This window comes from Stenella coeruleoalba, assembly GCF_951394435.1.
Source record: "Stenella coeruleoalba genome assembly, chromosome: 2".
Taxonomy (NCBI): Eukaryota; Metazoa; Chordata; class Mammalia; order Artiodactyla; family Delphinidae; genus Stenella; species Stenella coeruleoalba.
The window spans coordinates 131903188-131928072 of record NC_137147.1 but is presented as its reverse complement, the minus strand read 5'-3'; the positions used below and the strand labels follow the sequence as shown (position 1 = coordinate 131928072).

At 38.0% G+C, this 24885-nt stretch overlaps 1 protein-coding gene across 2 annotated transcripts; it reads right to left on the bottom strand.

Moving 5' to 3' along the window:
• Positions 1-6029: 6029 nt before the first annotated feature.
• Positions 6030-22725, bottom strand: RCN2 (reticulocalbin 2). Of its 2 annotated transcripts, none has more exons than XM_079912005.1 (7): positions 22184-22725; positions 21698-21803; positions 18937-19133; positions 11789-11902; positions 8394-8490; positions 7386-7525; positions 6030-6867 (listed from the first exon to the last, which is right to left on the bottom strand). In XM_079912005.1, the coding sequence occupies exons 1-7, from the start codon at positions 22349-22351 to the stop codon at positions 6715-6717; spliced, it is 975 nt and encodes a 324-aa protein (XP_079768131.1). In that variant the 5' UTR covers positions 22352-22725; the 3' UTR covers positions 6030-6714. The 2 variants fall into 2 exon arrangements, with proteins under 2 accessions (XP_079768131.1, XP_079768130.1); XM_079912004.1 differs by having other exon boundaries at positions 7386-7528; positions 22184-22723.
• Positions 22726-24885: the final 2160 nt, after the last annotated feature.

The following is a 24885-nucleotide window of genomic DNA, read 5'->3' as shown; positions in this document are numbered from 1 at the left end:
GTTGTTCAAGGGTCAGCTGTATTTTTTCAGGAATACCATAAAAGTGATGGTGTGTCCTTCTCAATGACCATATCAGAAACACAATGTTGGTTTGTTCCAGTATTGGTGATGTTAACTTGGACTACTTGGTTAAGGTGGTGTCCACCAGGTTTCTCAGCTATAGTTACTATCTTTCTCTTTATAATGAAAAAGTAGGGCTTCCCTGGTGGCGTGGTGGTTGAGAGTCTGCCTGCTAATGCAGGGGACGAGGGTTCGAGCCCTGCTCTGGGAGGATCCCACATACCGCGGAGCAACTGGGCCCGTGAGCCACAACTACTGAGCCTGCACGTCTGGAGCCTGTGCTCTGCAACAGGGCAGGCCACGGCAGTGAGAGGCCCGCGCACAGCGATGAAGAGTGGCCCCCGCTTGCCAAAACTGGAGGAAGCCCTTGCACAGAAACGAAGACCCGACACAGCCAAAAATAAAAATAATTAAAAGAAGGCTCAACATTAAAAAAAAAAAGTAATTTGTGTGAAGATACTTTGAAACTGTAAATATAATGTTCCTCATCAAACTTTCACCTACTAGTTTTGGCATCCCTTGATGATTTTCTAACTCCAGCATTGTTGTACATTTATAAGTTGGCATTCTACTGTATGGAAGAGCGTTCCCTTCTCCCCCATTTATTTCTTAATTCATTACTTTATTTCACCATGGACTCATAGATTTTTATTTTATTCGAATGTTATAATCTATTATCATGATTTATTTTGATGCTTAAATTATACCATATTTGGCCAGTGGGAACCCCTACAAGCTGAGTCCAGCATCGTTTTGATATGTCCCCCTAATTCTTCTTTCAAGGAATTTTAAGAATTCCAGTTTAGTCATTTAGTTGACTCAACTGGCCTCTGGTTTGCTCAGACCTCATGGCTAAGTCTAAGAAACAAAATGCAAATGAGATTAACTAGCAGTAGGACTTTTCTCACAATCTGCACATTGCATTTATTTTTAAAGCATTTAAGATTGCATTATATACTTTGCATTATTTTATGCTACTAGCTTATAGTCACATTAAAAATCCAGCTCTTTCAGTATAAATTAACAGTAAAGCTTCTTAGTCATCATGGCGATTGAAATCCTGCTCCAAACAAACTTAAAAGCTAGACAAAATACAATCCAAAACATTTAAGAATATAAATCAGAGTATAAGAGCAAGAAAGAGAAATCTCCAGGTACTAGAACAAAGAAGGAATAAAAACAAAGACGGAATGAACAAGGGCACGATGGTTCACAGGAGGATCACATACGGCACCTGAATATGGGCCTTAACCACAGGGGCTGAGGTCTTAATGCCAAAGAAAAGGAAAGGAGATGATGCTTCTACAGTGGGGAGCTGGCCAGGACCATGAAGGAGGCTCTCTTTGAAATGAAGACTAGAAAAACCCACTCACTGGTCTAAAAAGGAACAAGGAAGTACAGTATCTGCCAATCGTGGGTAGATAAGGTCACTGATGAGAAATCAGACACCAAAACTGTGCCCATGCAGATATATGGAGTCCAAATTCACCCTACTGTGAGGTACAGAAACTTCAGGCTAAGAAATTTAACACAGAAACCTGTCTAGAACTGATAAAACCCACAGGACCTAACAAATGACATTTCTACAACCTTGGACACACGAGACTCTATGCAAACAGCTCTCACTAAATGTGAATTCAGTCAAAACTTGCAAACCATAATGAGGGAGAGTCAGTGGACTGACAAATGGGAGTACACCTAGAACTAACAGAATAATCTCAAAGATACTTAAACAAATATATTTAAACATCCAAAGAATTTTTTTTTAAAGAGAGACCACAAGGCAAGAACAGGCTGAGACATTTAAAAAATTAGTCATTGAAACAAACTGATATTATGTCAGCTTTCTCTCATCTTGTGTCACTAGTAACTTCATTCAGTAAATATCTACTATGTGCTAATCACATACTGGGCACTGGAAACACAATGATAAAGATACAGCTGCAGTCCTCAAGAAACTTACATTCCATTCTTTTAACTTTAAGGAAGGATAACACATTGATTTCCAGATAAACTGTTATATTTTTTCTCTTTGTCATACAGGAAATTTTATAAATAAATGTTTATCATGTCCTTTAAATTGAGTAGGAAAGTGGCATTAATACAAATCACCCTCACCTCTTTTCTAAGCTCGCAGTATTTGCTGTTTTGCTTTGGTGGGTTGTTCGGGAGTTAGGAGCTTTGCTGCGGTGCTGGGGTTTAAAAAGTGGAAGGGCTGCGGGCTTCCCTGGTGGCACAGTGGTTGAGAGTCCGCCTGCCGATGCAGGGGACGCGGGTTCGTGCCCCGGTCCGGGAAGATCCCACATGCCGCGGAACGGCTGGGCGCGTGCATGAGCCATGGCCGCTGAGCCTGCGCGTCTGGAGCCTGTGCTCCGCAACGGGAGAGACCACAACGGTGAGAGGCCCGCGTACCGCAAAAAAAAAAAAAAAAAAAAAAAAAAAGGAAGGGCTGAAGGAGCACAGGTGGAAGACTAATTGCTATATGCCGGTGAGGTGAAATACCTGTAAACAGCTTAGTCACAGCTCAGCCTCAGCTAGCCCAGCTTCCCTTTCCTTACCACCACGAAGGCAAGTCTACAATTAAATATAATCAAGTTTTTTTATTACAGAGTACTCTTACAAAATCAATCACTTGTATGAGGTCATTTGTTGTTAGACAGAACAACAAAACATCAATTCAGGCAGGCCAGCAGCTGGCACAAAAAACACCTTTGTTCATGCTTTTAGTGTATCCTTGTAGTGAGATGGTCTCTTTACCTGTGTTACCAATCACTGCTAATGGTACTACACAGCAAAAGAACGATGCTTTACGTTCATTGGATCCTGGCCTCAGAAGAAAAGAAAAATATCTTTGTAGAACAAAACAGAACTAGGATGATTTTTTTCGTCTAGGGTACATAAAACGAAGACTAAAGGCTATGTGATTTTTAAACAATCTCTTTAACCATTTTTAAAGTTTTATAAATTCAAGTGGTTTACTTTCGACAGCTCATGAACTAATTTTAGTTAATTTGAAATAAAGATATGGCGAACTCTAGGTATTTCACCATACTTGTTTTCCTCTATACTTGAATTGTCTTTTCTTCCAAATCAAATTGAGACATTTTAGTAGCTGTTCTGGTGGCTCTTAAGTAGTTGAGCTACTCACTGATATCAGTTGTAAAAAATTTCATAGCAGCCAGGAAATCTGGCCAAATATTAGACAAAAACTCAATGTTGAAATGAAGCACACTAGTTGTTATACTTGTTTCAAAAATTCGACTCTTACTGGCTTTCCCAAATCATTTTCCAAAGTTGAAAAGATCTTATGGAAGTTTAAGTAGAAATTTTTCACTTAAAAGGAAATATGGTAACACAAAAACCTAGAGCAACAATGGTGTACATTCAAAACTGCAAAGTAACCTTAAAAGGCTATATATTGTATAATTCCAACTATACGATGTTCTGGAAAAGGCAAAACTAAGGAGACAGTAAGTTTAGTGTTTGCCAGGGGTTTGGTGCAGGAGGAATGAATGAAGGCAGAGCACAGAGGATTTTAGGGCAGTGAAACTACTCTGTATAAAGGTGGATTTGTCATTATACATTTGTCCAAACCCACAGAATGTACAAGGCCAAGAGTGAATCCTAATGTAAACTGTGGCCTTTGGGTGATAATAATGTGTCAATGTAGGCTCATCAATTGTAACAAATATACCACTCCGGTGCAGGATTTTGATAGTGCAGGGGGCTGTGCATATGCAAAGAGCAGAGCGTATGAGAAATAACTATCTTTTTGCTCAATTTTGCTGTGAATCTAAGACTGCTCGAAAAATAAGGTCTGTTTAAAAAAAAACAAAACTGCAAAGGAAAGAACTAATAAGTAAGGCAAACATGACATCATGGCTTTTTACTATGAATGTCCTGGCTTCCTTTAAGTTCATACCACAAACTAGAAAGTCATTTTCTGTCCTGTATATTTGCCCAATCAGAACCACATATGAACTGATTTGTGCAAATACTGCCAACTTTTCTATTTTGAAGTAGTACCTGAAGTCAAACAGTGGAAGTAATTAAGTCCTTCAGCCAGAATCAGCTTATTCAAAAAGCCTCATTCTATCTTTACTCTCATTCCATATGAATAAATTCGAATTATCCTAATTCTGTTAAATTTTTTTTTTTTTTTTTTTTGCGCGGTACGCGGGCCTCTCACTGTTGTGGCCTCTCCCGCTGCGGAGCACAGGCTCCGGACGCGCAGGCTCAGCGGCCATGGCTCACGGGCCCAGCCGCTCCGCAGCATGTGAGATCTTCCCGGACCGGGGCACGAACCCGTGTCCCCTGCAACGGCAGGCGGCCTCTCAACCACTGCGTCACCAGGGAAGCCCTAAAGTTTTATTTTTAAAGAGGCTTATTTAAAATTTAAATCCAAATAAAAGCCTTAAAAATAAACTTTTCTATTTTGAATTAGCAGAAGATATAGAAACTCCGTTCAAGTAGATGATGATTCTTCTCCATATGCTTATAAAAGCCAATTGTTTAATACTAAATCTTCACTCAGTAAGGATAGGCTGGGCTCTGCTGTAGTTTAAAAAACAAAAAACCAAAAAACACACCAAAATCTTAGTAGCTTAACATAATAAAAGTCTATTTTTTGATCATGCAAAGTCCACTGATGGTCCAACTGACCTCCATGTGATCACTCAGAAATCAAGACTATTTTGATCTTGTGGCTTCACCATTTCAAGTGGCATCCTCTACAATGCCATGGTAAAGGTTTGTCACTGGCCTGGTCTGGGAGTGACACATACTACTTCTACTCACATTTAACTGGTCAGAACTAGCCCTTGCTCACCCACATGGGGGCTGGAAAGTGTAATTTTCTTTATGCCAGAAACTAAAGGAGTACAGATACTTGTGACCGCTAATAATGTCACCAAAATTCTTATATCTGCATGAAATCAAGACAATGTAGAATGCTAACTCTTAACTCATTAAGATTAAAAATAAAAGCCATATCCAATGATCTAACAATTCTGGTATAGATTTTGGAGAATCTAGTGAGAAAAACAAATGGTTAGCATGCTAATCAAACTGGTTATTCCAAATATCCCAACTTCAATAAGTCTGACAAGTAGCAGATGAGTGATAATGGTATATCTTTAATTCTTAAAAGGCCAGACAGGTATTGTGTAAGTTAAAATGAAAACCATGTACTTTAGATACCAGGGTAAGCAAGCTATCACTAAAGTGTGAGAGGTTACAATTTGCATTCGCAACTCACATCAGCAGAGGTGGGAGCAGTAGAAAGGTAAGCTGATGCAGTTAATTCTATTGGAAAAGGGCTTCAGATTTTCTCTGGTAACTCATAAAGACTGGCTGAGCCCTCCAGTGCTGTGTGTGCTATAAAGGGGACAACTTTAGATTGGGAAAAGATTAATAGAATGCATAGCTGACCTCGTCATCCACAAATAAAAGTAATTTAAGAAAACAGAAAGAAAAACTATCTGTGAGTCAAAGCTATGAAAAAATGAATTTCTCACCTTCTCACTTTTCTTACTCCCCACAAAGGTAATAAGTTGACTTCCTGAATAAGGTTAAAACTGACCATTTAGGTGTGGAGAAATGCTTATCAAGTATGATTTTAATTTCATTATGACTGATCTTGAGCTCTACTGCGGATAACTAACCAGCTCTACTGGTGATTTCAACCTGTGTAGTTCTTATGATTATTTCTAGCCCCAAATAGCAAGACCACATTTGCCACAATAGCAACTGAAATGTGTCAGGTGCACATTCAATTATAATATGATTCTTTTATCTAGAAAAAAAAAAGGCAAAATAAGAATATGCAGCAAGAATATAACTTAACAGAGTTTTGAGAACATTCACTCCCCAAATAAAATACAGGAATGGATGAGGTGAAGTAATGTATAATACAACAAAACTTTTGCTAAATTCAAGGTTTACGTGAAAGATTAAAGAAAAACAAACACACATATAAAAAGATAGGACATTTCATTTTTAATCAGTCAAAAAAAAGAAAAGAGTTCTGGACAATGTCAAATTCCACTCACCATAATGCTATAGTTACACATTAAATATAATTACTATCTATACATATGCAAAAATATAAAGTTCTATTTCATACAATAAAACCTTTTATAGAAACCATTTTAAAATTAAGCAGAACTTCTCATCATTAACATGTGAGGCATAAGTCCTTCTAAGGTTCCTTTAAAGGTTTTAAAACAAAAATGCTAAAACTAAACACAATGTCCTTCTGTCAGTTCCCAAATTAAATCTACTTAAAACAAAAATTGCTAGCTCAGTCATATACTACTTAAATAATATTGTTCAGCCATCTCTAGAATCCTCCATTTTTTCAAGTATGGAAACAGAACTCAAATATTCCATAATACAGTACTAAACAAATGGAATATTTAGGAAAGACTATGTTGTCATATGGCACAATATTGTTTCATTTCTTCAATATGTTTTGAAATAAATATCAGGTTTTTGTTTTACGTTTCTTCTAAAAGGCCCAAATTTTAATGTACATTAATCTTGACTGTGGTAAGATGTAAGAATGTAAAATATAACATCAACATTTTATCACAAAAGTAAAGCTGGTAACGAACTATAAAAGGAGCCAGTACTCTACTCAGATATACCCGGGGATTAAAGCTCATCGTGATAGAAATATTCATCCTGAAGCTGTCTGCCATAATCTGTGGCTTCGCTGGTAAGAAACAAGTCCTGGTTCTCCAGAATCTCTGCTTCAGACAGCTTTCTGTCACTATTCAAATCCACTTCATCAATTAGATGAAGAGCCTTTAAAATAAAACAAAACAAAAAGGTGTCAAGTGTAATAAGCATTTTCAGCAAGATGTTCACATTTTAATGTGATTTGATTTGTCAAAACCATTCAGGTATGCCAAGTACTCATTATTGTCTAAGTATCTAAAAATATTAACCATTGTGACCAGGTCTGTCTACGGAGTCTCTCATTACCTCCTTCCTTAATTTCTGCTGGGTTCTGCCTCCTCCCAACTCAAATCCAATTCAGGATATCTCAAAGTAAAGCAAAATTAATATAACTCATTTTGAGCCCCTATAGGTAAATACAAATTTTTATTATTCTATTGTGCTATCAGATTAATACATGATACAATCTTAACTTCTTTGTCTCCTTGAAAATCTAACAGATCATAGATTTAAATCAATAAATAGCAATGCATTATTCCTAAATAAATAACTCCACTACTTCTTTCTTTGGCTTAAGATTTTGAATTTCCTTTACTACCAGTACCACCAATTTGGGGATGAGAGAGTAATTCTGTAACACTTACCTCTTCTTGTGCAATGCCTTGATTGTTGGGTACTACCCAAGACAACAGCTCTTGGGGATCAAGCCTGCCGTCAGCATCTTTGTCATAATCATTCAGGAATCTATCTTTCTCAACGAGTAACCACTCTGGATCTTCATTTGCTGCTTAATATATTAAAAAAAACCCCAAGAACATAAACATGCATATGCAAGAATATCACATGTATCCAATAAGTTTGGTATACCCCTAGAATAAAGGAAATGAATTAAAGCTCACCAAATAAAGGAGGCCCAAAGAAACAGAGGTACTTAACTGAAAAGTCCTGAAATAAGTATAAACCCTATAGTAATTTTCAAAAGTGATACTCAGAGTTTTAAAATTGTTGCTTATTATCACAAACTAGTAATTTTGGTAACTGCTGCTACTTGTTCGGATACAATTTTCCCAAGTTTGAGCTAGGTAATGTTTTTACGTACATCATGTGACTAAAGCTTCCTGCGTGCTCTTACAAAGCAATGCCATGTGTAATTTTAAAGTGACATTCACAATAAGTGATGCTTTTAAGCAACAATTCTGAAAAGACAGCTGCTTTCAGAAAAAGCTGCATTTAAAAACTCCTCAAATTTCAAACACTCAGTAAGCCACCTTCCAGTCTTACTCCAGTCTTTATAGGATTCTATATTTTCTTCTCTTTCAAGATCTACATGCAAGGGTACAGAAGTCTATTTAAAAATATCAACCTTTACTTCCTCACCCATTTGGATTAATGATTACATTGTATTTGTTTGAAAAGGAATAAAAATGCTTGGATCTAGATGTGGAACTAAAAGTGAGTAAAAACAGCATTCTCAGATAAGTTTTAAGTTCCTTTGTTTCCCTTGTATTTTACTGAACTTGGCAGAACAAGGAGGAATCAGGCCTAGTTCTTCTTCCATTTTCCTCTGTCAAACAGAACTCTCAATGAGCAAGACTGTCTTTCAATTTCTTTCTTCTTCCCCACCCCCTTCCACACATCCCCAAGCTACTTACTTGGGTCCCGCCTGTAGTCACCAAGAAATTCTTCCAAACTAACAAATCCATCACCATTTTTGTCATGTTCTTCTAAAGCCTCTTGAATGACAAATTCCTATTGCATGTCCGTTCACACACACACACACAAAAAAAAAATTAGTCACAAAAGTTTCAATCCCACCACCATCTGAATCAATGCTACTACAGAACTTATTTAGGAATAATTATTTTGGTTGTCCATACTTGCAAGACAATCTTTCTAAACAATGGAATTTAGAAGCAGGAATAAAACCCCAAATATTAAGTAGCTTAAAATTCAACATCCTTAAGTTTCTATTATTGAGCACTCCACTTCACCCTCCTGAACAACCTCGGCACTAAACTCACACTCCTATTTTCTGCACATTACCCTCCTTCTGAAGAATGACGTATCTTACTACCTTTGTGTTCTTTAATTCCACTTTCCCTCAAATCTATTAACAACCCCAAAAGAACCGCTGTCTCAGATGTCTTTGAATAGAGCTGCTGTTCTACCCCCAGACCTGAAATGGGGCAGTCCCCTATAAAACCTCAACTTCCCTGCTTCTTCTTCTACCAATCTACCCTATCCACACCAGATTGCCCCCAAATCTGTTCCTCACGCTTACCAAGGCTTCTTACCAACCACTCCCCTCTGACCCAGAGACCACACCCTTTCTCGTTATACTTGACCCAAGATGACCCATTTAATGGCCAGCTGCTTCAGTACTTCCCTTATTATATTCCTATATCCCCTTGTACCTTCTTCTTATTATGCCAATCCCCATCTAGTACAACAGACTCACTTCACTTTCTCCTTTATTCCAGAATCAGAGAAAGATACAAAAATAGAAACTAGTCCTTGTAAATTAATTTGCCATTTTGGTGGGGTCTCACTGCAGCTTCGAAGTCTATCTCTGCCTCACTTTCCCTAACATACCCTCTACAGCTGTTTTTTGAAACCTCCATTTTCCTTGGGCCTCACCCTAACTCTCTCCAATACACTCTTGACAAAGACCCTCCTGTTTTTCTAAACATGGTACAGGTCTTCTGAAATGCTTCCTTGTTTCCCAGCATTGCATCCTCACCTTTAATTACCTCTATATATGCCTTTTCCTCTCATCATTTTAGGCCTTTGATCTCAGCAGTTAAAGCTCTCTCCCCCTCTTCTCTAGGGTGAAGCCCTCAACTGTCTTCCTAGATCCCATACTACCCCATTTCCTGAGTGCTTTCTTTCACTCTTAACTCCAGCCTCTCCCAAGGCTCCAATCTCTTTTCCACTAGCTCCTTCTTCTATGCCTTTAAAAACATTCAAGTCCCCAATGACTACGCTGCACTCTTTAGCCACCATCCTGGTTTTTCTTTTCCTCTCATAGGTTATACCTTACAGTTCTCGTTTCCTCATTACCTACTGCCACCCAAATACCTTTCAATCTGGATTCTAGCATCACAACTATAATGAAATGTATTCTCAAAAGTCTACCATTCTAGTCAAACCCAGGGGCTTTATCTATATCTGTATGAAATAACACTGAAATACAAGTTGTTGGCGTTTTTAAAAATCAAATATTACAGATTTTATATATAGAAACCAGGGCATCTTAACCTGGATATCCAAAGATTGGTTTTAGAGAGAGGATCTGAGAATCTCTTGAAATTATAATCCAATACTTCACGTGTATGAGCATGGACATACATAGGATTTTTCTGGGACACAGTATACAGTTTGCATCATATTTTTTAAGGAGTCTGTGACCCAGTAAAAGAATCACTGATCAAAATGATTATTCCTCCATTCAAGTAATCCTCTTGGGAAACAATAGTTTGCATCATATTTTTTAAGAAGTCTGTGACCCAGTGAAAGAATCACTGATCAAAATGATTATTCCTCCATTCAAGTAATCCTCTTGGGAAACAATAGACTTATTACAATAATGTTGCCTTGGTTAAAATAATTTTTGGAACTACGTGAATGAAAATATCTTTAAATTCCAAATTTTAATCCAAAGTAGAATCACTTAGTTGATCTTGTACTCCTGCCTTTTCCTATATCAAATATATCCTTAAAGGGAAAAAGGGATACGCAAAAACAATTGAGGTAAATAGGAATTAATGAAGCTGCTCTGAATGAGACACCAATTTATGGTCACACACCTTATATGCTGCCATCAAGGCCAACTCAGCACAAAGAACATAACTTTCCCATACTGACACACCCCATTCTGCAATGGGCTTTCATTGTTACGCCAGCCCCAAACCTCACAGTCATCTCTGACTCTTGCCCCCCTCCCTTCCCGTGCTTAGTCAGTAACATTCCTGTCTATGCTTTCTTCAAAATGTTGGTCAAGTCTAATTCATTCCATTGCCACCTTGTATTCCGGGGCCATAACATATAATGCCTAAATTATTTCATTGCTTTCATTGGTCATTTCCCTCCTCAGTCTTCAACTGTTCCTTATTCCTCAATCAAGATCCAACATCCTCTGCCTACCATGCTAGGGCTCAATTTTTGGCCCTAATTAAACAAATTGTGCCAATGTTCTTAAACTAGGTCATGAAAAACATATCTGCAGCCTGTCTAACAAGGTAGCAGCATCTGACCATGACCCATTAAACAAAAAGCTACATCTCCCCTCCCTGAAATGTCCAGGGAACTAAGCCACATGGCTGGAGGCTGATGCCAGGCAACAGACCTCAATATAAATGTTTAGCCTATTTTTTAAAAGCCATGTCTTATATTAATCTTTACCCTCCAATACGATAGTTTCTGTTCTCAAGAAGCTTATCAAGTCATAGGAGGGACTTAATCAGTGTTAAATTAAACCTAGAGTCCAACAAAATTTTGAAGAGCTGGTACTTCTTTTAAGCACTAAAGGGATGAGAGGACTCATTATGCCTAAAGTTGCAAAAACATCATTAGTCATTAGCAGCTGTACTCCCTACCCTACCCCCACACACCCTATGAAAGGGGATCCAAATGTGATACATTTTCCCAGACCAAAAGTTTTCACAAGTGATGCTGTAAACTAAATAGGAAGTTCTAGTGTTACTAATACTGCAACACCAGAGGAAAGTCGGAAAACTACAAAAAGACAAGGAAGGCACTGAAGATAATGTGGTTATGAAACAGAAACTAGCCAGGGAAAGACTGATGCTCATATATGTTACAGAGATTAAAGAAAACTCATTCCTTACCTTCTTCCTCCCAATAAGCACACCCCACCCCACCCCACCAGAAAACCTCCTTCTTCCCACTCCTTATCTTAAGCAGGGAAAACTAGATCTTCCTGTCTCTCAAAATTCTGTTTGCCATACAATTCATTTTAATTACTTTGTAAAAGCAAGTTTTAAAGTTTTGGTCATTCAATAGTCATCTTGAAATGTTTCTTCCTTACCGTCATGTAATCAACTTCTTCAGGATGCTCAAAAGCAATAAATTCTTCAAGATTCAAACCAGGACCTGAATCCTGGTTAGCTTTTTCAAATCTCTTCTTGTCTTTTAAATGAAGCTTTGAAAATTAAATATTGAACACGTTTAAAGGTCTCATCCATACCATAACATCGTTAAAAATACTTTGAAAAATACAACTATGTGAAATCTAAAGTACATTTACACCCATTATCATATTTTATCTTCACATCATCCCTCTGAAGGTAAGTTGGGCAAATAACAAACATTTATTAGAAGCAGTACAGAGACACAGGCTCTAGAGTCAGAGAAACTCAGATCTGAATTCCAGCAATGCCACTCACTTAGCTTATTACTTAGGGCAAATTGCTTAACCTCTCTGGTCTCCTCACCTATACAACTGGGATAATCTGACACCAAAAGCAAAAATAAACAAGTGGGACTACATCAAACTAAAAGGCTTCTGCACAGCAAAAGAAACCATCAATAAAATGAAAGCTACTGAATGAGAGAAAATATTTGCAAATCATATATATGGTAAGAGGCTGATATCCAAAATATATAAAAAACTTGTACAACTCAACAGAAAAAAACCCAAACAGTCCAACTAAAAAATGGGCAGATCTGAATAGACATTTTCCAAATACATACAGATGGCCAACAGGTAAATGAAAAGATGCTCAACATCATAAATCAGGGAAATGCAAATCAAAACCACAATGCGATATCACACCTGGCTGTTACAAAAAAAACAAGAAATCAAGAAATATAGGTGTTGGTAAGGATATGGAGAAAAGAGAACTCTTGTGCACTGTTGGTGGGAATGTAAATTGATGCAGCTACTACGGAAAACAGTATAGAGATTCCTCAAAAAATTAAAAATAGAACTACCATCTGATCCAGGAATTCCACTTCTGGGTATTCATCCAAAGAAGATGAAAACACTAACTCAAAAAGATATATGAGCCTCTATGTTCACTGCAGCATTATTTACAATAGCCAATATATAGTATGTCCAATCACGTAAGTTAGTTTACATGACGGGCATACACTGTCACATGCGTGCATCCTCTATAAGTGGTTGTGCTTTTGTGTACTTTATTGTACAATACTGTATACAGTACAGTAGTACAGTATCTTTATTTCAAGCCCAGGATGTCCGGAAGCAAGCGTAAAAGCAGTGGTAATGTAGCTGGTGCTGCTAAGAAGCACCAAGTGATAATAGAAACAAAAGTGAAAATAATTGAGAGAGTGGAACGAGGCGAAAAGATGGAATTGGAGGCCCAGAGAAAGGATGAAGAGAGACAAAAAGAAGTAACTAAAGAACTGAAGAGATTCACGATACCGGAAATGGCAAGGGGATTTTCTTTATTTGAGGAGGCACTGTTACTTTTCGAGGCACAGGACCCAAACGTAGAATGGTACACGAAGGTTGCAGTAGCCGTTCAGAATGCAACCCAGTGCTACCATGTCATCTGTGACAAGAAAGAAAGAGCTACTACCCAGATATCACTGGATCGTTTTTTCAAGACGGTAGATAGAATTGAATCCAGAAAGCAACCAGAACCTGTGGCATCAGCGTCAGGCGTGAGTGAAATTGCAGCTTGCCCTCCATCTCCTATTGCTGACGATCCTTCAGCTCTACCATCTCCCACCTCCTCTCCCTCCTCCAGTAAGTAACTCTTCTTGCCTGTTCACTCGATGCCAGCTGTAGTACTGTACTACTGTACTTTTCAAGGTACTGTACTGTAAGATTAAAAATGTTCTCTTGTTTGTGTTTATCTATTATTTGTGTGAAAAGTATTATAAACCTATTACAGTACAGTACTATATAGCCGATTGTGTTACTTGGGTAGCCAGGCTAACTTTGTTGGACTTAACGAACAAAACAAATCGGACTTACGAATGGAACTCATTCGAATGTATGGGACTTATTATTCAGCCATAAAAAAGAATAAAATCTTGCCATCTGAGACAATATGGATGTACCTTGAGGGCATTATGCTAAGTGAAATAAGTCAGAGAAAGACAAATACTGTATGATCTCTTATATGTGGAATCTAAAAACAAACAAACAAAAAACTCCCCCCAAACCAAGCTCAAGATACAGAGAGCAGACTGGTGGTTGCCAGAGGTGGGGAGGTGGGGAGGTGACAGAAATGGGTGAACTGTTTTGTTTTGTTTTTTTAAATAAATTGAACAATTTATAATAAATAAGAAAAAAATCTCTGTTAAGCAATTGGGATGAGAATTCCTATCAAGCAATTAGAAACCTTAAGTATTAGGTATTAAACAAATGTTACATATTACTATTATTGACAGAAAAACTGAGATTAAAATGATTTGTTGAAAGGGATGTCAGGAAAACAGCTAAAATATGTTGAACTTGGATCCTCCCTGTTCTTTCTACAGTACTACACACTATCTTCTTTAACAATCTCAATAATTTTTTTCATGTCCCCAAAGCAATAAATTTAGACTACGTATTAATTCTTGGTATGTCTATTTCTAACTATTTCTGGTCTTCAAAATGACTTTTCAAAAACAGGTTAACAGGTTTCAAAAAATAGTCCTTTAATGAGAATACTTTTGATAAATGTACATAATATTTGGAAGTCTACTCTCTGTAGGCTCTTTACAGTGCTAATTCTGTATGTCCAGATAAAACACATCAAAAGCTGAAAAGGGCCTATCTTGAGGTCGAGGTTAAACAATCATACCCTTTTCTACTTTCTCACACCCATCTTCCTTTTTTTCCCCCAAGTACACTCTGATAGGAAATCAAGAAGTAGCAGCTATTAGGGACAAGGCTGCTTTTAATGAATTTCTCAAAGGTAATTCTGTGATTAAGAGCCTTGGAAGCCAATAGTGGCATATTGCTAATCCTGCATAAATTCTATTTTGAGAATTTCTGGGAATAACTTTCTATAAACTTAAGTGTATTAAACTGCACATTTTTGAAAAAGTACAATTTCAAATATTTTAGAAGCTTTTAACTTACGTGATTCACTGTTGAAAAGAAATACTCTTTTCGGTTTTTTGGAATACTAGAGGTTAGGTAGCAGTCATTTACTGAAACACTAGTTCTTTTACGATGATTGATTTACAGTGGAGAGGCTCATTTCTTTCCCCAAAGAATTTCTTTTAAACATCCAGATTCCACTAGCCAGTTATATCCACCCAATCACGACAGGGGGAAAACACTGTTTCCAAATAGCTGTTTTAACTTAACGTTTCATAATTTTAAATAATTAGACCAAGTAATTTACATGTTATGTGCAGGTTTAACATGGGGAAAAGTAGAAAAATAAGAACTTGAGGTACTTTGTTGAGTCAATCAAGTTCTTTTTGAATAAATCACTATTCAAAATACTAAGTGCTTAGATTTCCTTATGAAAGAACCCTTCAATTCAGAGCAAGAGGTCCACGTTTCAGCAGAGGGAGCGGAATTTGGCCAAATTTGCCTATGGAAAGAAAGGATCTCTTTCAACAGCTAAGATTTCTTTAAAAAAAAAAAAAAAAAGGTATTTTCTGGTTTACATTTCTCAGTTTTAAAAATAAAATGAAATAATGTGATTTTTTAAAGTTTTAGTCATTTGAGGAACACAATTTAAGAGACTCATATTAAAGAAGCCAATACACTGAAAGACGTTTTTCAAAGTGGCAAATTTCTAAAAGACAACAAAAGACTATCAGTTTCATAAAACCTCAACACTTTTCTCTTCTGTATAAAGACCTTGTGTTTTAGTCGAGAGTAGGAAGTACTATACACAGTAGTAAAAAGACAGAAACTACCATACTCGTTTAGTTTATATTGTAATAGAAACTTGTGAAGAACAAAACTGCCATCTTTTGGTAGACTAAAAATTTTACATGAGGAAATATGTAACCTGTGATACCAGAAAAAAAGCCTAGGTCTTATTCTGATTAACCACATGCAAGATAATATCTTATATAAATAAATGTTGCTTATACATGCACATTCAGCAGCTGGCTTTAGAAGTTAGAGCAATTGAGCTTCTGCCAGGTTGGTCCTCAAACTTTAATTATCCTGCTTAAAAGTGCTGACTATACTTGTTCATCAGATCATAAAGAAATGCTTTTTCAGACATTTCACTGCCTGAGAGGGTCATTATTCCAGGCTATCTCTATTCTCTATATGAAACATCAAAAATAAGATAAAATTCAGGTATCAAGTTGATTTTTGTTTATTATTAGGTTTCCATATAGAAACATTTTATTTTATTTAGATATCCAATTACTTTTTATGATTATTTTATGGTATAATGTTTAGTCTGTTACTTCGATTAAGACCGATTCATTCTTCATCCTTGATTTTTTATTTTGAATAATAATGCAGCTGTGTCTGCGTTCATCTTTACACCCCACATCCACTTTTAGTGGGTTATATCTCTATATATCAAAATCTAATAAAGTATTATAAATAGAACTTCATGCAGAGACATATTCCTGTGTTGTCAAAAAATAACCATTAGGACTCCCATTGAGAAGAGTTCATTTTAGGGATCCATAAATTCCTTTAGGCTATTAAGATCCATCTAATTCATTCTTTAAAAGTAGAGTCTTATAATCAACATGTACTGAGTACCTGGGTGGGGAACATAGCATTAGAACCAGACATCTTTTAAAAGAAAAACTGTTCATAAATACTTTATATTAACAAGTCATGTACCTCTTCAAAGTGAAGATTTTCTCCTCAACATCATGTATTATTTCATCCCACACCCCCAACCCTCAAAAGAATACAGATTTTAAAAACCACACATGTTTCTTACTTTTGATGGGATGTTAATTGAATCTTTTGAGTGAAAAAAAAAAAAAAAAGGACAGAATCTAATTCTAGTAAGATTTTAAAATACTGTATTTAACTTCTGTATTATTCTCTGGAAGGGAAGTCATAATATCATACCATGGTCTGGTTTTAGAAAAGTCTTGGAATGCGAATGATGCTTTTAAGATGAGTTAATTCCTATAGTAAAGGAGAATAACTAGTAAACAAATCCCAGATCTCATTATTATCATTTGTTTTCTTTTTAGCACTAAGTAGTGAAAAGACTGATTTGCACTCTTTTCAGTCTGCTGTAAGATGAAGACCCAAATAAGGAGAAAAAAAGGAGCAAAGACATTTTTCCCCTATATATTAAATCCTAACTAATCTAAAGCTGATATAGTTAACAAATGCTTAAACAACTTTCAAAAGCTGATTGTATATAAATATTAAAGATAAACATGTGAATCACACCTGCTTTCTTCAACAGTATTCTTTCAAATCAACATAGAAGAGTTTACCAGTCCAAATGCTACTCTCAATATTTATTACTGTTTCTCCATACTATTATCATTCCCATTTTTAGGTATGAGGAAACTGAGGCATAAGGAGGTCTGACTTAACCTAAAGCTGCACCACTGTTAAGTGGTCTGCCTGAATGTGAAGCCAAGCAGACTGGCTCCAAAGCTGGAGCTCTTAACCTCCACACCAGTGGTATATGCATAGCATATGCATAATCATTAGCAGAGAAACAACCAATTTTGAGCTAGTGATGGCCTACAGAGTTCAAGTGGACAATATGATTCTATAATAAATAGCATATACACTGATAAAATATGGCCATGGTAAAAAATAAAAGGTAGATACTAATAATGGGATAGGTAAGTTAAGGAATAGAGGAGCCTCAAATGTTTTCCAAGCACCCTTGATTAATATTTTGGGACACAACATTTGCAACAAGGTGTTTGGTTTTATTTTTTCCACATACAAAAACTCTTTTAAAAAAAGTCTTTACGGCTCCTCTGGTGGCACAGTGGTTGAGAGTCCACCTGCCTATCAGGGAACACGGGTTCGTGCCCCGGTCCGGGAAGATCCCACATGTTGCGGAGCGGCTTGGCCCATGAGCCATGGCCACTGAGCCTGCGCGTCCGGAGCCTGTGCTCCGCAACAGGAGAGGTCACAACAGTGAGAGGCCCACGTACCGCAAAAAAAAAAAGTCTTTAAAATTACCTCTGAAGTACAACAGTATTTGAAATAGTAATTTCTCAAGCTTATAGTAATTTGTCTTAAAAAGTTCCTAGTAATTACTAAGTAAAAAGTCTTTAAAAGTTCCTAGTGATTCCTAAATATTGTCTTCCTCAACTCTGCTTAAGAAATATATTTCAACAAATTAAACAATGAGACACAGCAGAACTCATAGTGATACTGAATCTTCAAAAATAAGTTATTTTAAATGGTGCAGCCACTATAGAAGACAGTATTGTAGTTCCTCAGAAAATTAAAAATAGAATTACCATATGATCTAGCAATTCCACTTCTGGATATATACCCAAAAGAATTAAAGGCAGGGCCACGAAGACATATTTGTACATCCACGTTCACAGCAACATTACTCACAACAGCCAAAAAGCTGAAGCAACTCAACTGTCCATTGATTGATGAATGGATAAACAAAATGTGATATATAAATATAATGGAATATTATTATCTTAAAAAGGAAATTCCAACACATACTACAACATGGACGAAACTTGAGAACGTTAAGTTAAATAAGCTAGTCACACACACACAAAAATGTTATGATTCCACTTATACGAGGTACCCTGAATAGTTGAATTCAGAGACAGAAAGTCGAGTGGTGGTTGCCTAACAATGTGAATGTACTAAACAATACTGAACTGCACACTTAAAAGTAGTTAAAATGTAAATTTTGTTATGTGTACCTTACCACAATTTTAAAAAATTTTAGTTATTTTATATAAAACTATGTGCTTAAAAATGGGAATAGGCCTCTACAGTCTTAATATAATAATAAAACCAATTGTTCAATAACAAAAAAAAATAAAATATTGAGATACATATTCAAAATACACTAAAAAAGCAACCCTGGAAATGAGGACAAATGATGCAGCTGAGAAATACAGATGCCAAGGATAACTGAAGTAGTCCAGAATAAGAGTCCTAAATCTGGCTAGAAAGGAAACCATCAAAATGACCACTGAAGTGAAACAGGTGATTGCCTAGAGAACAAAGCAATCAATCTATGACCTCAGGCCTCTTGTGCTCACTCATGCAGGAAGGTAAAGTGAACTGATATAATCAAAAGCTTGTGCACTTGTACTCACCTGCCTAAAAGACTCCTCTTCTGTATCATCCAGAGCAGTGTTCTCATCAAAGTCGATTACGCGATCATACATCTGAATATTGTATTCATCCCACGACACACTACCATCACTGTTTTTATCATATTCAACAAACTGTTGTTTCGCTTCTTGCATAGCATAATGTTTAAAAGACATTTGAATCCATGAACTGAGTTCACCTATGAGAATTTCCCAGAACACAATGAATGTGATAGTAATTCTGATACTTAAAACGAGTGAGAATTTCTAAACATTCTTTAAAAGAAGAAAAAAATCTTTAATGTATCTAAATAGTGAGTGAGAACTGGCCTAGTTGTATTCATAGAAATAGGAGTAGGAGGTGGGGAGAGCTGTTTGGAGTCTTAAGAATGTTATAATATGCGATCTACACAGAATGTAAGCTCTTTGAGTACAGAGAGTTTTGGTATGTTTTGGTATGTTTTGGAGGTACTCCAAATGCCTAGAAAGCACCTGGCTCAACAAGTATTTATTAAATAAACTACCAATTGGCCAAAATAGCACTTGACTTTTAAAACATATTATCCAAAAAATTGTAGATAACTTTTGCTAATTATCACAGATATCTCAGGAAGCACAAATATTTGAATAACTGCCCATTTATTTTAATATGTATTGGAAAAAATAGTGTTCTTCATTTATGAAATATAAAGTTTTCCTTTAAAATACATTTTACATTAAGTTGAATCAAGACTATATTAAGGAAATAATAGATAAGTAAATAGGGCCTAAATTGTGAAAAATGTACTCAAGTGACTGAAGTTTGAGAAATATTGTTACAGTACATTCCCTTTAACTATGTCATAAAGCATCTGGAGGAAATTTTAAAAAGTTATGGGTAGCAATTATGATTTATGCCCTTCTTATAATAGCTGTCTGTCTTAACTGGGTACCTGAAGACATAGGGGAAAAGTTTCTAAATCGCAAATGTCCACCTTCAGATGAACTTTTAAAAATCTATCATAGAAATATTTACTATACTGCATTATAGAAAAAAGGGGGGGAAGAAAAACATAAATATTTGCAAGGAAGCAAGAGTACCCATTTGGTTTAAAGATAATACACCATTTGGTTTAAAGAGTGGTACTCCTCTGTTGGTTTGGGGGAGGTCAGGTGAATAGAAAAGTAAAGACACGTTGTCTCTCCTGAAACTCTAAATCAGGGCAGAATAATTATGGCAACCATGTATTGAACAATTATTATATATCAGGTCCTCTATATACTTTGTCTCTAATCTTCAAAACAAGGCAATTATAATAATTGTTTTACAGTTCAGGAAACTGAGGTTAGGAATTGAGGACTCACGGCTAGTAAGTAGCAGAGTCTAGATTCAAACCCATGTTTGGCTTCAAAGCCCAAACTGAACTTAGCTGTCTCTCAAGAACCTGAGTCCAGTCCTGGCCCTTAAAGTGCAAATAAGCAAAATTCCCTGAACAGTCCTCAAGTGGAATGATCATCATGGCTTAACAGAATACAGAACAAAACAAAGGTCAGAAACAGGGGTTCATACTTCAGCTCTGCCGTAAGGAATAAGTTTACCCTCTCTAGGTTTTGTTTTCTCATCTATAAAATGAAGATTTGGACTAAGTTCCCTTTAATTTTAACTTTTTAAAAAGCTTACTATTAAATATTTGAACACATGTAGGCCCTTACAGATAAACAGCACCAAGTCTTCCAAATCAACTTGTTTTATGTGCTCTCTAGTGTAACAAAAGATGGACCTATTCTTATTGGATAATTAGTCTAAAGGTTCTGTTGTTTAAGTACAAGGAACAAAACCTTAATATTCCTGAGGGCACCAATGTGAATACTTCATTGACAACACATCTTGAATTTACTAATCAGCTTATAATTCTCTCTCCAGCAACTTCATTCTTCAGATGCTGAACAGTATTTAAATAAGAGTTATAAGAAAATAGCTCCTGAATTTTTGTTGAGGATCAACTTGGAAAGTTGATCGGGTTCATCACATGAATTAAGCAATGAGGTGAGGCAGATGCACAGCAATTTATTTGGAATATTCTTTAAAGAATCTGTGCATTTCATTTCTGACTCTAGAATCTACCTAAGAGCACTCACTTTGTTTTTTGTTTCTTTGTTTTTTTAAGTGAAGGATATTAAAGACTGAATTAAGTGCAGGAGATATGGGTTCTAATCCTTGCTTTGCCACTCATTGGAGCAAGGCACTTAATGCCTCTGGGCTTCAGTTTCTTACAAAAAGAGGTGGACATAATGATTCTAAGGCCTCTAACAGTTATAATAATTTGTGATAAACATAATTCACATGCAACAGGTCCTTTTCTACTTGCTTATAAAAAGAAGCAAGTTGTTAAGATTCTAATGAAGCATATATCAAAAGAGCTATAAACCACTTAATGCCTTAAGAAGGTTTTTAGCATGTTTCTCTAAAGTGAATCATGTTGATATTGATAAAAAGTCATGTGAGGAGCAGGGCGTTTGCTCTAGGTGTGACTTGCACACACCATGTAGGGTCAGTGATGTTTATATATTACTGGAGAAAGCACTAAGTGTTAGTTGGTATCCTATGTCTAAAGATTTCCAGGTATAAAACCTACTCACCATGTCCTTTTTTCCCTCTCACACAGTACCTGTAATTGATTGGAACACTAGCAATCTACACTCAACAGACACCCTGCTTAAATGTTTGTATTTCTGTCTCCTACAAAGGGATGTCTCCATTGTTAGTTGTGTAGGACGTCCTTACTTTCGGTGAGAAAGCCATCTGAGTCCAAGTCAATTTTCTTTATGATTGACTTCAGTCTTTTGTGTTGCTCTTCGGGGGTGAGTTTAACATATTCATCGACTTCTTCCTTTGGGGGGTAAGCGATATACAGGGGGTGGTCAAGCATTACTATCAGGAGGGCAAAATGGTGGAGAAAAATAGAGCTACCCTCGCCGAGGGCTTTTGGGGTGACCCACACCTGCTCTCCAAGGCCCCTGCCCCCTACACAACCTCAGTGATCCTGCCTCTTGTAGGGAGGGTAGAAGGGATCCGGCTCCTCGGCCGCGCTATTTTCTCAGCCTTACAGCCCCCGGGGTCCACGGGAGAGTGAGCTGCGCCCCGCCCGGCCCCCATTGTCAGGCTGCCCCGGCCAGGCCTTGCCCGGCCGCCCCCTTTGTCCCGGGACAAAGCCCGCGGCAGCCGCGCTGCGAGGCCCGGCCCTCCCAACCCCCGGCCTGGCCGCCTCACCTGGCTGCCCAGCAGCGCCTCGCGGTCGTAGTCGGCGCGGTGTTCTCCCCGTGGGTAGTGCAACTCCTCGGCCTCCCCGGCGCCGGCTGCCGCGGCGCACAGCAGGAGCAGCCCCAGCGTGGCGGGCCTCGGGCCCAGCCGCATCGCGCCGGCCAGCCGCGGACACATAGAGAGGTGAGGAGGGAGGCGGGAGGGGGCTCAGGTCGGCGGCGGCGCTCAGCGGGCGGCCGCAGAGAGGCGGCGCACGGTACGTGGGGAGGGTGGAACCGAACGCGAACAGGGCCGTGGCCTCCGTTCCTCGGGTGATCACTGGCTGAAGCCCGAGCGACAACTGCGGTGATGCAGCAGCCAAGGCCGAGGCCTATATAGCCCCGGCGGAGGGGCGGGGCGCCAGGCCGCGCCGATGATTGGACCGCACGGCGCTGGGGCCGGGCCGCGGCGATGTGGCGGTCTGCTGCGGGCCCAGAGGCTACAGGAGGCTGGCGGTCGGGGCCGGGAGGGGAGACCCCCGGAGGAGCCTTTCCTTGCGCCACGACGCCCTCTAAAAGACACGCCCCTCCTACCCCTGCCCTGTCTCTTTCCGTCAGCCTCGTTCCTACCAGAAGCCCCCTGTCCACTCCGTGTGTCCGACCCGGTTTCCATCAATAAGAAAGGCTGGAGATTTGGGTGAAAATAATACAGTACCTAGGAAAATCTTTGTTTTTGCCAGTCTTTAATGTATCACTACTTATTTATTTGACCAGAGAACGACGAACGAACCCAAGTACTAAAGCCAGATGTTTGTATGTGATGCTCAATTTCGCGACTTACAAGTTCTGTGACCTTCGCCAAGTTACTTGGCCTTTGAAAACCTGTTTGCTCATTTAGAAAATGATCATAGTAATAAGACTACCTTAAAGGGTTATTATGAAGATTAAATTAAAATAATATGCGTTTAGAACAGTACCTGGCACATATGGTAAAGTGTTCAAGAAATGTAAGCTTACATCATGCTGCTAGAAAAGCAAAAGATGGTTGCGCAAAAGGAATAGTTCAGTAAGTACCTAGGAAATCCTGTGCAGATAGAATGCATGTGCACGTGGTTTTTATTCCATGTCCACCTACAGTTCTATGTGATTTCTGCACCTCATCCCAAGCACACTAAACTCAAAGTAATTTGTAGGCTGCAGCTTGAGCCCTTTTCTTTCATTGATTGGTCCACTTAAGATCAGGCCTTTTCACACAGAAGAAAAGGCTTTCTGGGTCCTCTCACTTCTCACAGTCTCTGTTTGGATTGGGTGCAAGAATTCTGCTCCAGACTGAAAAACTGAATGGGCACAGATTGGACAAATTTCCTGGGTCAGGCTGGAATTTTATTTTTTTAATCAGAGACCATTGAAAAGTTTAGAGAACAAAGAGTAAGTTCAGTGGAATCTTTCCAGTGTTATAAAGATCAGCACAGAATAAAGTTTTAAGTTTCAGAGTGTAAATATAGGCAACACTTCAGGGTTGATTTCTCTAAAACAAACAATTAAAAAACAAAAAAGAAAAGAAAAACTTTTATCATTTTTTTTTTTTTTTTTTTTTTTGCAGTACGCGGGTCTCTCACTGTTGTGGCCTCTCCCATTGCGGAGCACAGGCTCCGGACGCTCAGGCTCAGTGGCCATGGCTCACGAGCCCAGCCACTCCGCGGCATGTGGGATCTTCCCGGACTGGGGCACGAACCCGCGTCCCCTGCATCGGCAGGCGGACTCTCAACCACTGCGCCACCAGGGAAGCCCAAGAAAAACTTTTAACACTTTTATCACATTTTAATTTTAACTTTAGTTCTGGGCTTTAGGGCAGTCTGTGAAAAAAGAAGGACTAATGTCACAACTCAGCTTTGCACGTATTGTTCTCCAATAAGCACAAGGTAAAATTTGACCAGCTCCTGATGTGATTCCAATTACAAAGGGTAGGATACAAGATATTATGGAAGTTCTTCTGAACTCAGGATCTCCCCAGATAGAGGCTTTGGGGCAAAGGAGATCTAATGATATCTAAAGGGGTGCTGTTGGAGTGAACAGCATAAATGTCTGAATATCAGAATGTCTGGGTTCTGTCTTCCCTCAGCACCTAAACAGGCTCCTTTCCTTCCTTGGGCCTATTTTTTTTTCACCTGTAGGAAAATGATTGTATTAGTTCAGAGAATCTTAATTTGAAATCTTTGGCTGCTAGGTGGGTCCTAAGTGGTGTGATAATCTCAAAATCCCATGCAAAATTTTGTGCATAGTACATTTTTGGGGAGGAGGTCTATAGTTTCACGTTCATCAAAGTCTCAAAAAGACCCATGTGGCAACCCTTCTAGAAGCCTCTAAGCAGCTCTTCATCTCTTAAAATCCACAATTTTATTATCTTGACAGTTAGGATTGTTAGGAAGCAGATTATAGTAAAGACCTATGCTTAAGAGAGGCAAGACTGATCCACTGTCATTACTTGTAATTAATCCATTTTATTTAGAGAAAAATAAGTATCTACAACAAGCAGCCTGTCAATAAAAAAGGCATTATGAGAATACAGAGATCAACTTTCTTGACCTATAAAAGCCAAATCATGTAGCAAATACGTTTTCATGTAGATTTTTGAGGTGTAATTTACATACAATAAAGTGCACAAATCTTACATGTATAGCTCAACGAATTTATACATATATAAACCTGTGAAGACTGACCAGTACCCCAAAA